Here is a 19359-nt window from a genome sequence, read left to right on the forward strand (position 1 = left end):
GCTCAAAAATGCTGAAACCAGTTACATGAATTAGTAAAGTTACATAAAACTGAAGTACAAAAATATCACTTGGATGAAGTTTTGAAAAAACACAGGCATCGTGTTCTTAAGACTCTCATCGTACCATCTTGATTTGAATCCAATCGTGATAGTATGGTCAGCCATAAAAAGACATGTGGCAAGTCATAACACAACATTTTCATTCATAAATGTTGAAAAATTAACTGCGGAGAAAATTAATTTCATGAATGAAGACGATTGGAAACTCTAATGTGAAAAAGTAAACAATATTGAAATAGAGTATGAAAAACTGGAACCATTGATAGATGAAATGACAGAATGTTATATTATATGTATAAACTCTGATAGTGAAAGTTAAAATGAAAGTGACGGTGAAAGTGATTTGTTTAGCAAGGAAGGTGACCTTGCTAGCAGTTTGAATTAGATGGATGAAGCAAATTCAAGTAAGCTTGTTTATCATAAAAATGAATAATTTAGTACAAATAAAGGTTATAAAAGAATTAATTAGGTATTGTTTATAATTAGTAGATGTAAATATGATTGTTATTACCAAGTACAATGTGATAATAAGTAATACTCGATTTGATACATGTATTTGACATTTTCAGGCTGAGTAGGAATATGCAGTTTGCTCATGACGTCACAAGCTCATACACTGGCTGGGCCAAGTATACTTATATTTAAAAATATTGCTTACACAATTCATCCATGGTATTTGCCTACAGAAAGAGTAATGGATAAAGTTAAGGAAATTGGAGAGATGAAGAAAAGATAATCATCAATTCACAGACAGGAATGCTTCTGATCTGGATAAATCTAGATTGGTAATAGAGGCTTGTCCACAACTTTGAATGGTAGTATAATACAAAAGTAGTAGGAGACTAAACAAGTAAAAAATTGTTTGATGAAGAAAGAGTTTAAAATTCTAATAATGATGAATTTTTTGAAGTAAATGAAAATAAATTATGATTTTAAAATACAACATAAAGAAAAATAATTATTTTATGTTTCCTACCCCTATACTGGTTTATTAGGGTTATGCTTAAGGAAAACGTTTAATAAAACAAATCCCTTTTCATGAATTTAAACACTAAATTAAGCATAGGTAGACAGAAGGCGAGTAGAGAATAAATCAAAAGATTTAAAGTAGAAATTGAACCTGAGATCTATCATTCAGTTTGTGTAACAATTGAGCCACAAAGACAATGCTCATATTCTAAATAAAAACTTCATTAAATGACTGCAGATATATCATTGACTGGCTTAAAGATAATTAATTATTCAAGTCTCTTCAACAGTTGTAGATTCAGAACATTTACTCAAATGTTTATCGTAACTATTTTTCCACTTAAATGATTCACCACAGGATTCACAAGTGTAAGGTCTAAAATCATTGTGTACACGTTTATGTGTTTTTAAAACTGATTCAAACTTAAAAGTTCTATTACATATATCACATTTATAGTTTCTTTCATCACTATGCACTAGAAGATGATTTGAAAGTATTTTATTATTTTTAAATGACGCTCCACAAATATCACAGACATGATTTCTCTCTGTTTTGTTATGAACATAGTTTCTATGACTTTTTAACAGTCTAATATTTCTATATAATTTTCCACACAAATCACACTTTACATTTTCATTAGTATTATTTTCTGAATGAAGGATTCTCACATGGGAATCTAAACAACGCACGATTTTACCACATATATAGCACAGATGATATGATTTCAAATGAGAGTACTTCATATGTGTTTTTATTGATAGCTTTGTTTTAAATACTTTACCACACTCTTTACAAGATGCTGTATTGCCCTCCACATGAACGGTTTCTTCATGCTTCTTAAGGTAAGATTTACTAGAAAATTTTTTATTACAAATATTACAGCAGAATAATTTTCTATCTTGCTCAGTATGCATATTAATCATATGATTTTTAAGCATTAATTCACTTTTCAATAATTTACCACAAATTTTACAACTTCGATAATCATGGTCAGCAGAATGAACGTTAAAAGTATGTTTTTGAAGAAGATATAACTTTGGAAATGTTTTGTTGCAGATTTTACAAGTACGATCAACATGAGTAGCTTTATGTTTTCTAAATAATGTGTATGAATCAAACGACATTCTGCAAACTTCGCATTTCCATTCCTTTAAGGTAGTATTTTTCATTGTTCTGTTTTCAACTTCTACAGTTCCATTATCATTAACACTTGAAGTACTACCAATAATACATCCTTGAGTGCCATCAAATGTATGTGATATCTCATTCTTCACCTTAAACATACCCATAACATTACAAATTACTTTTTAACATTTTTACATTATTAAAAATTAATTTCATTTCATTTATATTTCACCCATTCAAAACAGAATGTAATAAATACAGAAGATTATTAAAACTTTTTGTTATACATGCAGTATATGCTCAAATAAAAACTTCAATAATAAAAAGGTAAATAAGCAAGGGCAAGGTGAGAGAAACTATAAAAAAGTGATTATCACTGCTTTTTAGTGACAATTGATCATTCTAGTCTTTTAAAAATTTATTTTCTTTTATTTGTTGAAAGGACTACAAGCACTAATTTAATCGAAACAAATTATCAAATATCATGCATAAGAAATTAGTTACTGTTTGGATGATAAGAGATAAATGATTTTATTAGTGTTGATAATTAATTAATTACAATTAATAAACATTTTTTTTTTATTTCTTAAAATACTTAAATCATAATCTTTTTACTACTGAATAAATTGTTAAGGAGCAATTAGTTATTTTTTAATAACAGATAATATGACTTTTTCTGCAATATAATAGTTTTTAAACAATCTAAAGACTTATTAGAAATAATATTTATTAGTTTTATCAATATATAAGTAAATTAAAGTAAACTTAAAACCCCAAAATTAAACCAAGTGTATCATTACTATTTTATTTTTTTAGTATTTTTTTTATTTTACCAAATAATAAATCCTATAAAAAAGGTATCGATTCTATTCCCTGATTTTACTATGTAATTCCTTATCTTGTGTTTTAAATGTTTTATAAAATTCACGTTAAGAAAAAAGAAATGAAAACAATTCCTAATTTTAATTTATCTGTAGTACTTTAAGCTGATTATCATAGTTTTATCCAGATAGGACAGGCAGATTTTTTTTATGGCCTAATGGCAGCCTGGAGGGAAGAATGTGGTACAGAAAACTAACTGTACAAAAAATTCCATTCTGGGATTTGAACCTGGAACTTTCCAAACAAAAAATTTGGTGTCACCACTCTATCATGGAGGTTTCCAAAAAAACATATCTGTTATAAAATATTTATTTTAAAATTAAATTCATAATTTAATATTAAATACTAAATTTTCTAGATGTATATTTTACCTAAAATTTTCATAATATTTTATATTTCCGCTAGGATTATCATAACTGATTTGAGTGTTATTTTTTGCCCTTCCTAGCATTGTCACTCTAACACTCTCAGTTGACGCGTTTCAGAGTACCTTCATTCTGAAACTTATGTTTAGCACTGAGAGGGGGTAAACAACTTTTACTAAATGTTCATGCTGGGAAGGGCAGAACATTCAAATGATTATTTCTTTTTTTGTTTTGTTAGATTTGCATAATTTAATAAATATTCACATTAACAAGTATTAAAATAATTAAAAGTTTCCTACATTTCTTCAACATTTTTGATGAGGTAATTCTGTTGGTGCAGATCATTACCATGCCATGCATATCAGAGATTATTGCAGAAAGAAGAGCAAAAATAAAAAATGCGATAGTTCCGATTACTTTCATAAATCCAAAACTGACTAATTAATATATATTATAACTTATAATCTAGTGTATGAAACATTTTCCCCATGAAATGTACACATTTATTAATTGCAAAACAAATAACGAGAAAAGTATTATAAAAATCTCACTTCTAAAGTTCCAAAGTAGAATATATAATTCATTTAAAGAAAGATGTACAAAACGTAATTTGTATTATAACATTTATGTGAAATACTAGTGCTTTTCTAGCTGAATATTGAGAAGAAAGAGTAATCTTAATGATTCTGCAAAGCACTCTGATGATGTACAGAAAAACTGCTTACTCCATATGCTTTCAACCATGGTCATTTTAAACATACTTCAAATCATTTCATTTATCAAAATCTCGCATTTAGGTTTTTTAGGTATTGTTGAGTCAACATGTTGTATAGGTGATGTTACAGGATCTCTTTCTTATGCAATACATTAGAGTAATAGATATTGTAATTATTATTTTGAGCAGATGAATATAAAAATGAGTAAAAAGTAAACTTAATTAAAAATTGATAGTTTTTTAATTTAATTAATCTATTATGTGGATTATTTTACTTTTATCAATAAACATTACAAATTAAAAAAGAAAATTAAGATTTATACATGAAAAATGCAACTATTTTACATCCTGTACATATCACTGAAATGTTATTGTTTATTTAAATTATACAAATATCTCCTCCAGCTATATAAATGTGAGTATAATACAATAAAGTCATTTAATATATATTAATATATATATATATATATATATATATATATATAATAATTTTTAACTCTAGGCTTGCATACCTACTACATAAAAAAGATGGCTGAGATTGTAGGATGGAGATATATTAACATTAATGCAAAATAAAAAGAAATTAGTAATATTCTATGAATTAGTATGTCATTAAAAAGAGAATAAAACTTTTTTAAATGTCCGAATAAAGATTGTTTTATCTGTTACAGAGTCACAGAATTTATCAAATAAAAATAAATCTTGGGTCTGGAGTAACATGCTGGAAGACCTCTATTAATTTATTTACACAGAAATCTAATAAGAGGAATTTATATTTTACAATCATAAATTGCAGCTACCAGTCAGGGTCAAGATGACAATTGATCCCAACTGTCCAACAAAAATATTAATTAATTATAAGAGATAACATACAAGATCAATTTTTGGTGGTAATGTTAATGAGGACTAGTTGCCCAAAACTTTCTTTTTCTAAAAATAAAGAAAACTCTATGTAATGTAAAATAGGTAAGAATATATAGTATGAAGTTGCTATTTTTAACAACTTTCAAGGATTAGAAAAACTTGGCTAAATATAAATAAGAATATTAAGAAGAACTATAGAACAAAAGTTTAATTATATTCTTAAGTTAAGTTGGAAAAATAATTTCTTTTGAATGTCATACTATCACCACCTTGATTATAAACAACAGAATTTGAGTAATTGACTAGGAATATGAGTAGGATGCTGGGCTTTACTCAGACAGGATCTCTGCTACTAGTTTGGCTGTCTGCGCAATCACAAAAAACAGAATCATTGGTTTAATAGCCACACAGTTAAGTTACAATAAAGTAGCAGATGCTCTGCTGGGTACCAGAAGGTGGTAGCGTGCTGTAAGCAAGCCACTACAAATGTTAATAACAGAAATTGCTAACACAATTCATTCATGGAATTTACCTAAGGAAAGAATAATGGATAAAGTTAACGAAAATGGAGAGATGACGAAGAGGATAATCGGTTCACAGAATGCACTGATTTGGATTGTGATTGGTAATACAGTCTTGTCCAGAACTTTGAATAGCAGTATAATCCAAAGAGTACAAGACTTGGCAAATAAAAAAATTGTTCAATGAAGAAAAATCTTACAGAATAATGATGAATGCTTTGAGGTAGATGAAAATAAATTCTGATTTAAAATATTACATAAAATAATATTACTGGTTTAATATGGCTTTGCTTAATCAAAACGTTTAACAAAACCAATCCTTTTTCACAAATTTATACACTAAATTGAGCATAGGTAGACACAAGGTGAGTGGGGAAAAAATTCAAAGATCTAAAATAGAAATTGAGCCGAGATTTATCATCCACTTTGTGTAACAATTGAGCCACAAAGACAATGTTCATACTCCACAAAAAAACTTCATTAAATGACTGCAGATACATCATTGACTGGCTTGAAGATAATTAATTATTTAAGTCTTTTCAACAGTTGTAGTTTCGGAATATTTATTCAAATGTTTATCGTAACTATTTTTCCACTTAAATGATTCACCACAGGATTCACAAGTGTAAGGTCTAAAATCATTGTGCACACGTTTATGTGTTTTTAAAACCGATTCAAATTTAAAAGTTCTATTACATATATCACATCTACAGTTTCTTTCATTGCTATGCACTAGAAAATGTTTTGAAAATAATCTATTGTTTTTAAATGAAGCTCCACAAATATCACAGACATAATTTCTCTCTGTTTTGTTATGAACATAGTTTCTATGACTTTTTAACAGTCTAATATTTCTATATGATTTTCCACACAAATCACATTGTACATTTTCATTAGTATTATTTTCTGAATGAAGGATTCGCACATGGGAATCTAAATTTCGCACAATTTTACCACAAATATAGCACAAATGATATGATTTTAAATGAGAATAGTTCCTGTGTGTTTTTAACGATAGCTTTGTTTTAAATTCTTTACCGTACTCTTTACAAGATGCTGTATTGCCATCCACATGAACGGTTTCTTCATGCTTCTTAAGGTAACATTTACTAGAAAATTTTTTATTACAAATCTTACAGCGGAATAATTTTCTATCTTGCTCAGTATGTATATTAATCATATGATTTTTAAGCATTAATTCACTTTTCAATAATTTACCACATATTTTACAACTTCGATAATCATGGTCAATGGAATGAACATTAGAAGTATGCTTTCGAAGAAAATATAGTTGTGAAAATGTTTTGTTGCAGATTTTACAAGTACGATCAACATGAGTAGCTTTATGTTTTCTATATAACGTATATGAATCATATGCTGTCCTGCATCTTTCACATTTCCATTCCTTTACTGAATTTAATTTCTTTCGTGGGTTATCAATTCCAACAGTATAATTTTTATCCACAAATGTAGAACTACCAATTATATATCCTTGAGAGCCATCAGATATGTTTGAAATCACATTCTTCACCTAAACACACGCATAACATTACAAATTACTTTTAATATTTTACATAATTTCAAAAATGATGTTCATTTCATTTCCTGTCCCCTAACCCAAAATAATGATAGTATGTAATAATCTACATACTTACTAAAACTATAACACTATAAAACTTTATAGTTTGATAAATAACCATTATAATCAAATGATGAATAATTTAGAAATAAAAGTAACTATGATGAAAAATAAAACGATGTCAGTTATTTGTTATGTCAGTTATTTGTATTTGTGATAAAAAAAGAACAGTTTTTTGGGGAATAGTTAAGGGAGTGAAGAGGAAGGAAAGGGAAAGGAAGGAGGACATTGAAGCTAATAGATAAAGTCAAGAATGAACGGTATAAAAAAACAAATAACAAGCTTAGGACAGGAACAATTGCAAGGTGTGATGGCCTCCCACTTGTCAGAAGACCACATGACAATGATCATTAATATTTATTTGCGTAATACAGTGTTCTTATTAGACACACTGTATAACTGTATTAGAATAATTTATCAAAGAACAGTAATTCATATGGTATGAAATGATTACAGCTGAAGAATATTTCTTATAGATGATTAACATTTTCCATCCCAGAGACATAAGGCAATGTTACATTATAAGTGGTTTCATGAAAAATGCTACAGATGTATCATAACATCTCCTATTTTCTACGTTTGTAATCCATTCTGTTATAAAATTATACCTCTGAAAGCATTTAGAATATATTATATGCAGTATTCATAAATACAACTAGGTAGTGTTAGTAGGAAAAAATTCAGTCAGAAAAGAGATTTTATTTAACACCTGACATAAATATTATTTTGTTATTTACTTAGTGACATGGTGAAGAAGGAGTCTGATGATGATATGATTCTGGGTGAATTATGTAAAGAATGGAGGGATGAATAATTTGAAATTGTTGTAGATGTTAGTAATGGATATCCTATTCCAAAATATTAACAAATCATTACAATACTACAGAATTATTTTTCAATTTATCAAAAAGTGTAGTCTTCATTTCTTACCCAAGTGAATATATCCAATTTAAGTGAATATATCCAAGTGCTATTTTAATAATAATTAATTTAATTCTGTTTAAATATGTCTGTAACATGTTATTTCAAAATAGTTTTTTGTACTGTAAAGCACTTTCATTACTATTCAAACATTTAAAAATTATGTATAAAAATATAAATTATAATAAAATACACAGGGTTTTTATTTTGTTTAACTTCTAATGAAGAAGATTACAATTTTCAATTTAGGGAAAAAAGGATGAGCTATTGAAGCCCACAATTAGTCTTTATCTGAAGATGAAATTGAAGTTTTGCTGATATGATACACTGAGGTTGGTTGAACAGGAGCTTGCATAGGCATAGAGAGCGACAATTAAAAAAATAATACCTCAGAAAAGTGGCTGGCTTGTCGTAAACATTCCTTAACTAACAGCTTACTATCTTTTCTCCAAAAATAAGTACTAACTTTATTTTTTTTTAATTTTGTAATTATTTCAATAGAATGGTTTAAAAAAAAATGTTTAACAGGATTTTTGTTAGTTAGCTTCTAAGACCTATAACATGTTGGGCACAGTTCACTATGGAACATAAACACAATGAGTAAGTTTCTGCATTTAAAAGAATGGTAAATGTGAATAATTTTTTTTTGTTCTTATTTTTTAGCCAAGTAATGTACACACATTTTTTTCAGACCACTAAATAAGTGAATCCAAATACAATCTCATAAATTGTGATTAGTAATCAAAAGCGAACAGCCACTGACTGTAATTTAAGGCTGTGAGGCATAATTTACAGTATTTTTTGTTTTTATATAAAGCGAAGGTAATCTCAGCTCTGTGTTTTCCCTTTGAGGTCACTAATTCCATAAATGATAAGTAGTAAATATTATACACTGATTATTTAAGTTTTGTATAATATATTATAACCTTTGTTTATGAATGTAAAATCTTCATTTTACATTCTTTTCTTTTTTTTACAATACTAGTTTTAAGTTATAATTTTTTGTTCCACTAATTTTATGAAATGATTATATAAGTAAATAAATCTTCTGAATCGTTTTGACAGTAAATTATTTAACAAAGAATTGCTAAATATTATAATGAGTTGAAATTATAGTTTTATTCTGTTATTCATTATAATTGCCAATTTGGATCCCATGAGCTACAAAGCATGATGAATTAGCACGGTTCTACTTATTAATGATAGATAAAATTGTAACCTCAATCTCCTTTTTCTTTCACATCAATAGAAAATACAGACTCATTAAAAGAAATCAATGAGAAATCAATGAAACTAAAAAAAGAAACTAAAAAGAAATCAATGTACTAAATAACTTTCTGAAAATCATCACTCACACATTACTTCATATTATAAAAAGTTACTTTGGTTAAAAAACACCAATAACCCAAAGAAAAAGGAAAACTTCAGATGATGTATTATAATCTTTATAGCTTTCTGGGTAAATTTCTTACCAGTTTTTTTTAATAAATTATTTACTGTCTAAATAATGTATCATTTTTGTACATCTTCAACATTTCTTTCTTCTTTATATTACATAGTAATATAAAGTATAGAAAAAAATCAGAAATGAATAAATGTGCTACTCCATTGATAAAAAAAAGAAACTACCCCAACAATTGTTTGGTTGGATCATGAGAAACTATAGTAAAACCTTCATCAGAGCAGCATTAAAATATATAAATATACAACTCTATTAACTAATTATAATAGTAATATTTATATATAATACATGTTGTAGATATAAACAGAAATTAACATTTTGATAGTGACTGCAATGATAGATAAATGAGTAAAGTTATTTACTGTCAAACGTCCTTGAATTTACTCATGGAGGATTTTATTCATTTATTTTGATAACCACAGGCTAATGCCCAATTACAGACTAATTAATTTTTGTGATGAGTTATATATTCTTTACCATGTAAAAAGTGTTATGAAAAGAAATTATAAAAGTGGATTTGAACCCTCAAACTTCTGGATGAAAACTGTGATACTACCACTCCACCATGAGGTTGTAGCTCTATGTTATCTAAGATCAAATGTTTGTTTGAGAAATTTTGATAATTAAAAAAAATAACCATAGTATGGCCTATTGGCAAAACATTTAGTTAGTGTTTAATACTATTAGCCCTCAATAGGCAGATACTTTTTTCTATTAAGGTAATAAAACTTTTATTTTCATAGTAATAACTAAAGTTTTTTTTCATATATTTATTTCTCATCATGAGATTATAATACTAGCTAAATGTTGTCTAACAGAAAAAATATATGTTAGAATAATAAACTTTTATTAATTTCAGTAACTACAGTTATACATCTAATTACAGTTATTATTAGAAATTAGAAATGAATTTTTGGTGTTTTTGAAACATTTCCAGCCTGAATGGCATAAAAATGTACATATGTAAATTATTAAAGAGATTTATAGCATCAATATTAACAAACCAGTTTGTTGAAATACTAGTCTTTACAAATATTATAAGAAAATATAAGTATTTAGTTAACGCATTATTTCATTAGTCTAATTGCAATAATTACCCAATCATACAATGATAATGATGAGATGAATTTGCAATGAGTGAAAATAAACCAGCCTAACCAGGATTCAAACACAGGACTCCCAGATTGAAAGACAGAGGTATTATTAAAATAACAATAGGAACAACCAGAATATTAATCATTTTTACTTCCTTGTACAAAGTAAAGGAAGTACTGTGATCATGAAAAATTTCAGTTTTCAGATTTCAACGGAAATATCCTTTTGACCATCTCTGAATCCATTTTGACTAGTTTCAGTGTGATGTCTGTACGTACGTATGTATGTATGTATGTACGTATCCTGCATAACTCAAAAATGATTAGGTGTAGGATGTTGAAATTTTGGATTTAGGACTGTTGTAACATCTAGTTGTCCACCTCCTCCTCTTGATTGCAATTGACTGAACCAAAAGTGTCCAAAATCCCCCAAAAAATTGGATTTTGGACTTTTTCTTAACTTTAGTAATAAGCCCTCATTGAGAGGTTTTCAGTGATATATCATAAGTGGTACTTATTTTCATTAATTCCAGAGTTATACCCAAATGAAATTTGAATTGATGAAATATTTGGATCTATAAGGGGAAGGCACACCTGTTCAAATCAGTCTTCATCTCCTTTTTTATTTTTTAAATTTATTTTTTTTAACATTTTTTTACTGCGCAGGTGAGGAAGCGATTGACAGATTATACAAACTGGTGTGTAATATTTACGAAAAAGGGGAAGTTCCATCAGACTTCAAAAAGTGTTATAGTCATGACACCAAAAAAAAGCAGGAACAGATAAATATGAAGAATACAGAACAATATCTTAAATAGTCAAACATCAAAAATCTTAACTAGAATTCTGTACAGAAGAATTGAGAGGAAAGTGGAAGAAGTGTTAGGAGAAGACCAATTTGGCTTCAGGAAAAGTATAGGAATAAGGGAAGAAATTTTAGGCCTCAGATTAATAGTAGAAGGAAGATTAAAGAAAAACAAACCAACATACTTGGCATTTATAGACCTAGAAAAGGCATTTAATAACGTAAACTGGAATAAAATGTTCAGCATTTTAAAAAAATTAGGGTTCGAATACAATGATAGAAGAACAATTGCTAACATTTACAGGAACCAAACAGCAACAGTAATAATTGAGGAACATAAGAAAGAAGCCGTAATAAGAAAGGGAGTCTGACAAGGATGTTCCCTATCTCTGTTACTTTTTAATCTTTACATAGAACTAGCAGTTAATGATGTTAAAGAATAATTTAGATCCGGAGTAACAGCACAACGTGCAAAGATAAAGATGCTTCGATTTGCTAATGATATAGTAATTCAAGCTGAGAGTAAAAAGGATTTAGAAGGAATAATGAATGGCATGGATGAAGTCCTACGCAAGAACTACCGCATGAAAATAAACAAGAACAAAACGAAAGTAATGAAATTTAGTAGAAATAATGAAAATGGACCCACTGAATGTAAAAATAGGAAGAGAAAAGATTATGAAGGTAGAAGAATTTTGTTATTTGGGAAGAAGAATTACTAAAGATGGATGAAGCAGGAGCGATATAAAATGCCGAATAGCACAGGCAAAACAAGCCTTCGGTCAGAAATACAATTTGTTTACATCAAAAACTAATTTAAATGTCAGGAAAAGATTTTGAAAGTATATGTTTGGAGCGTAGCTTAATATGGAAGTGAAACTTGGACGATCAGAGTACCTGAGACGAAAAGATTAGAAGCTTTTGAAATGTCGTGCTATAGAAGAATGGTAGGTTGGATAAAGTGACAAATGAAGTGGTATTGTGGCAAATTGATGAAGAAAGAAGCATTTGGAAAAATATAGTTAAAAGAAGAGACAGACTTATAGGCCACATATTAAGGCATCCTGGAATATACAGGCATCCTTTAATACTAGAGGGACAGATAGAAGGAAAAAATTGTGCAGGCAGGCTACATTTGGAATATGTAAAACAAATTGTTAGGGATGTAGGATGTAGGGGGTATACTGAAATGAAACGACTAGCACTAGATAGGGAATCTTGGAGAGCTGTATCAAACCAGTCAAATGACTGAAGACAAAAAAAAAATTTTTTCTTTTTTAAATTAAATATATTGATTTATTAATAATAATTATTAACCCGTGATTGTAAAAAAAAATTTACATTAAATAATTGTTCAATAACAATAAAAACAAATCAGAAATTAGTGAAGTAAAATTTTATGTACTTTTAAAAATGTGAATGTGTAATTTAATAGGAATTATTACATATGTAAATATGCAATAGAGTTCGTGAAACATCTGATATTTAATATTAATTAAAAATTATCATTTATAATTGTATTATTTTTGGATTTTCTTAGCAAATTCTTATAAAAATTGTATATCTATTTTTAAAAACATCATTTTATTTAATTATTTGACAAAAAAAATAAAATACATTTTTTAATTATGTTCAATTTAAAGTGATTGTTGAAATTTTTTTTCACTTGTGCATAATATGCACAGATTTCTGGTGTGTCATATAAATAAAAGTAAATAATAATTAAACTATTCCGTTTAGTGAACTCCTGTTTACTGGTTACAAATATTAATTTTGACCTTATGGTGTATAATAATCAATTTTTATTATTGAATTATTTGGTAAAAAATTTATTAAAAGAGAAATCAAGGGACTTTTACTCTAACCTAATATTTCAGGTAAGATTGCTGAATTAATAAATTTTATAAATATTTGATATTAATAAAAACTAATATTTTAGCAACTGTGTAACTGTCCACTTTTATTAAAAAATTGGAGGATCGTATCTCATTTTCAAATGAAATAAGTTTAAATGAAGTGCAGTAAAAATGTGTATATGTAATTTAACAGACCTACAAGGAAGTCATGGTAGTACCCACATAAGATTTTTTTTACTATAAGGAATCATAACCTAATTATATTTTAAAATCATATTATTGAAGAAAAAACATGGATACATGGAAAAATTTACTTTAAAAACCAAATTTTTCACAAATTATCATTATAATTATTTATCACAAATATCTGGAAATCATAATTCAAAAATCAAAAGCATTATACACTTATAAAAAAAATAGCTAAATCTGCCTAGTAACAACAGAAGCAGAGACTCAACAGTATTGTCCACAATGTTTATGCACAGAAGCATTACTACAGGTTATGTAACTGGTACACAAAATGCAAATGATGTAGGCAATAAAGCCCATGATAAGAATCATGAGCAGTTACCAAACAAAAGAAACTACTACCCAAATATGTTCAATTTCAGTGAACTATCAGAACCTGTTTATTAGACATGCCTTTTCAAACTTAAAATAGATAAAATTTGCTTGATATCCTTATATTTGATAAAATACTATTCACAAACAGACATCCAGTTTGTTTTTGACAGTAGCATTGTACTGGCATTAGTCTACCATTCTACTGAAGACCAATTTACAATCTCATAAAAATAATAAACTGATTATTTGTGATAATTGTTTTGGAAAAATACAGAAACAACTCAAACATGCTCAAAAATATGATAATCATTTTATTTAATTAATCTACTACACTATACTATAAATATTTAAACAGTATTTAATTTTTTACAATATCTAGAAATTCCTTAAATTAAATTGCAGATCATTTATGAAAAATTAATCATGTGTAATAATCAGTGTAAGGCACTGCATCTAATGCAGTTTCTTACATACGAATCCTACATTATCAGCATATATTCTACTTATACAGATTTGTTTAAAATAGCTATACATAATATTGTTATTAATATAACAATTTCTTATGCTTCTCTGACATCTAAGAGTATACAAATGTTAGAAATTTTATATGATGAAAATTTTAAGTATCTAACAAAACCATTATATTTTTATACGTTTTACTATCATCTTGACTGTATCTGTTTTGGTGATACCATTAAGGTAGATACAGATACTTTGGAATAGCTGAAACATGTCTATATTTATAAAAATATACAGAGTATAAAGAAGATTTTATGTAACTATTGCCATTTCAGTTTTAACTTACAGGAATTGTAAAAAAAATATATGAATGATGTAAAATAACGATTATTACAAGTCAAGAGATGAGATATGAGGAGTGAAGAATTCAATATAACTAGATCATGAAGCACATAAGTTGAATAGAACTAAACATTACAAGCAAATTAAGATGTTGCATAAGAGACTTATTTGGATGTGGTAATTACTCCACCTTCAAATTTTTCAGACAGAATTCTTACTGAAAGTTTTAGTTTAGGTGAGTATTTCTACATATCATACATTTCTGGAGATAGGCAAGAGTTAGGTCTCAGCTATTGACTGAGCATCAACTTAGCTGTAATATCCAGAAAAAAAACAATTTGTTGAAAACACAAATTTAGTAGAATAAAAAATATTTAACAGTGTACTGTTTTCAAGGTAAAAATAAATTTACATTCTGAGGAACTGTTGACTGGATGGATATCCCCTGCTCAGAGGAGGCTTTGAAGATTGCCTCCTCTTTGAGTAAATCACCCCTTTTTCATCCATCCCTTTCAATTATTTTTTATCCTTCTTCCATGGGGTGGCGTTCTATGAGTTTGAAATAGATCATCCTTTACAACTGTGCTTAGGTTGTAGATGTATTCGATTTACTGAATCTTTAAAATTTATGTAGTTAGTTGGGAGCAGATCAACCAATAACCCTATCCAATAATTTTGTTTATTTGCTGGTGGTAAAAAACTCTAACCTGGGACTGAGATCTTTATCGTGTAATGCTGGGACTCTCTGATACACATTGTTATATAAGATAAACATGCAGTAAAATCCTAGTAAAAAAATTTAAGATTAACAAACAGGATTATGAAATCAAATGCTTATATTACAATAATTATATTTTGGTGATGTTACCTATTTAATAACTAAAAATTAATTATATTTTCAAATATGTAACTACAGTTTAAAAAAGAAACTGTAATATAATCCTGTTTTTAATATATATGCCTGAGTGCAGATGAACATTGTTTTAGAGAAGTGATTTCATTTAGTTGATTAACTGAATTAATTCTTTACAACATTAAAAAAAACTAAAAACATATAACATTATTTATGAACTTCAGTAACATTTTCAGAACAAGTACTGAAATGTTTATCATAACTATTCTTCCATTTAAATGATTCACCACAGATATTACAATAATAAGGTCTATAATCACTGTGTACACGTTTATGTGTTTTTAAAACTGTTTCACATTTGAAAGTTCTATTACATATTTCACACTTAAAATTTCTTTCATCACTATGCACTATTAGATGGTTTGATAATACATTGCTAGTTTTAAATGAAGCTCCACAAATCTCACACACATGATTTCTTTCTGTCTTATAATGAACATTGTTTTTGTGTACTTTCAGCAGTCTATCATTTTTATATGATTTTCCACAGACATCGCATTTTAAGCACTCATTAGTACTTTCTGTATGCACTAATCGTACATGGGAATCTACACATCTGACGACTTTACCACAAATATAGCACAAATTATATGATTTCATATGAAAGTATTTCATGTGTGACTTTACAGAAACCTCTGATTTAAACACTTTACCACACACTTTACACAACACTGTATTGATCTGAGTATGAATTGTTTCTTTATGTCTTTTAAGGTATGATTTAGAAGAAAACCTTTTATTACAAATGTTGCAGCTGAATATTTTTTTATCTTGTTCAGAGTGTAAATTAAACATATGTTTTTTAAGCATTAGTTCATTCTTTAATAATTTACCACAAATTTTACAACCATGATAATCCTGGTCTAATGAATGAACCTTAGAAATGTGACATTTTAGAAGGTATAATTTTGTAAATGTCTTATCACAGATTTTACAAGTACGATTAACATGAGTAGCTCTATGTTTCCTAAATAATATATATGAATTAACTGATGTTCCACAAACTTCACATTTCCATTCCTTCACTGAATTTGATTTCTTAACTTTGTTTACAACTCTTAACACTACATTTTCATCCCCAAATGTTGAACTATCGATTATATACTCTTGAGTGCTGTGAAATCTATGCGATACCTCATTCTTCACCTTAAACATACCCACAACATTACAAATTACTTTTAGTAATTTAAACTATAGTAAAAATTCACTAATTTGGAATAAAAAAGTCACAGTTAAAAATAAAAATTTGTAATTTTATCTTATTTCAATGCTGTACATCAAGTGATAAAAAGTGTTATAATGATATTATTTACGACAGTGACAGAGAAAACAAAGAACTGAATTTAGTTTTCAGTCATAAAGTACAATTAATAACAATGAAGTAAAACTCAAAGGAAAAATAGCACAGATCCTAATACATCCATATTTAAATTATTTGTAAGCATTAAAATTTAACTATTGTACAAAAGAAGTAATTGTCTATTTGTTAAAATGTATAGATAAAATGGAGATTTTTTGTAATAAGGAAGGTAGGTTTCTTTTACATTTCTAAAACAAAGAAACAAGAAATACCTTATTATTTATGATTGAAATTTTTGCATTTCTTTCCATTGCATTATTGTTACAATTCCATTTATCAAAAATTACAAAGAGATATCAGTTATCACCTCAAAACTTATTTTTTTAGTTTTGGTTATATTTTTGGCTTTATGGTTGAATGATACACTTCAATTTAAAACTATTTCCTTCAATTAAAAATTTCAAATCATTCTAAATTATCTAACAATCAATTCAAAATTAATGAATGAATAATATTTCATTTATTAATATTACTTTTAATTAATTAATCCTTGATAAAAACAATGTGGAATAAAATATCTCAATAAAATTCAATAAGTGGAAAATAGAATATACATAAACAAAGTCACTGCACAATTTATTCAATGAATACTGTGTGACAACTGCCCTTTAAGTCTATAAATAATAAAAAAAATAACTGTACACATAAAAGAAACAGGAGGACATAATTCACAAAAGCCATCGTGCCTTAACAGATAGAATATTACTTATGATGTATGCAATAATATAAACCGCACATTTATAAAAACAGTAGAGCTTTCATTCAAAGATTTTAAAATATAGTTTCAAGATTATTTTCTACTTTTTATCACTTAATTCACTAATTTAAATCTTTGGATAATAGAAATAATGATAAAAATAACTGGTTAGAAGATAACGTTATAAAAATATCTGTCAGTTTAAAAAGACATTTGAAGATTCTATTTTCAGCCTTGAGGAAAATTCTGATTTTTTATAAGAATCTATACATCAGCTACTATCCTATTGTTTAATAACATAAGACAAAAATAATAGATAATAGTTTATGAGCATATTTCATAGATAATGAAGGACCCTAAGATCTTAATGTTTAATACTTAAACTTCATAATATTAATATTTATACTTCAGTCTTATAAATCATTACCTCATAAAAAGAGGAAGAAATGCCACGGTACATTTAGAAGAAGTGGACAGTTACATGATTAATTCCTAGACTTTCAGTTATATTTCATACTGTTTACCTTACACACACTTACAACACATGAAACTATTTTAATACAACACACCATTTTAAAATCTATTTTCGGTTTATTTATTCATCTGTCTTAATCAAATTTAAATAGAAATACAAAAATCTATGAATTTTGTTTTTTAAAATGTTTATTCTACACACTTAGCAACAGGTACATTAAAACGACAAATTTATGGAGTTGAAACATCAAAATTAGGATGGTCAATAATGTTTTACTTCAACACTAGAAATGTAGGAAATTATTATCTATTACTTGGATAATAACTAATAATTTCAGTAAACACTTTTTTTCTTATTTTATATATTCACTAAATCGATGAGTGTAATATATTTTTAACAGCTCTGTTTGTTTCAATGATAATATTGTTAAAATATTTTGTTCATTCAATTTGCAAATGAATATGTAATATCTGTCAAAGTTAATATCACTTCTGAAGTTAGATCAAATTTGTCCTCTTCTTTTAGCAGGTCTGATATTGATGATTGCATCAAAAATGTCCACTCTATAGAAACTATCTTTTGACATTGTTGTATGAAAAAAGCCAATCCCTGATCCCTGCATATCTAATCATAGCATACCTAAATTTTACTACTTTTAGAATAATGAATACTGTAACTAAAAAGAGTGCAGTAATTATGTACTAATGCTATTACAGTGAACCCTGTAGATTTAAAGAGAACAGTGATGAAATTAGAGGTTGTTCTAGAGAATAATATACAGAATGAAAAAAAATTACATGATAAATACATCGGTAAATTCCATTGTCATTAATCCATTGAATTATATAAAAACTAAAATAAAGTCTTTATTAAATTGCAATAATCTGCAGATTTTTTACATTTTATAACTAAAAAACTATACAATCTTTACCAAGAAAATGTGAATAATCAGATAAAAAATGAGGAAAAAGAAACTTTTTTTTTACAAAAGTCAATCATGTGCATCTGAGTAAGGTTTGGTAATTAATACCTATTTATTATTATTATTATTATTATTAGATGTCAGTGTTCAGAGTATCTATGAAATTTCACTGAATTAAAAAAATAATCATTAAACTTGTATAAAGATGCTTTCAGTGTTCATGTATGCAGGACCTATATGAAATAATAATAAAAGTAATAATTGCTAAAAGAATAAGTGATGATGTACCTAATGAAATATTTATGTGTATAAAAAAGCAACTTGTAGTGGAACTTGCATTTTCGCCCA

The 19359-nt window shown here is 27.2% G+C and overlaps 1 protein-coding gene across 6 annotated transcripts in view; it reads right to left on the bottom strand.

Moving 5' to 3' along the window:
* The window catches only part of LOC142326076 (uncharacterized), a 291623-nt gene that overhangs the window by 82798 nt on the left and 189466 nt on the right, over positions 1-19359 (bottom strand). For 2 of the 6 annotated variants that reach the window (XM_075368205.1, XM_075368207.1), the window contains one exon: positions 14235-16703. The exons of the other annotated variants lie outside the window; for them this stretch is intronic. In XM_075368205.1, the coding sequence (XP_075224320.1) occupies positions 15705-16703 (999 nt within the window). In that variant the 3' untranslated portion in view covers positions 14235-15704. Of the gene's footprint in view, positions 1-14234; positions 16704-19359 lie in introns of those variants that run through there. 6 annotated transcript variants of the gene reach the window in all.

This window comes from Lycorma delicatula, chromosome 6, assembly GCF_047948215.1.
Source record: "Lycorma delicatula isolate Av1 chromosome 6, ASM4794821v1, whole genome shotgun sequence".
Lineage (NCBI taxonomy): Eukaryota > Metazoa > Arthropoda > Insecta > Hemiptera > Fulgoridae > Lycorma > Lycorma delicatula.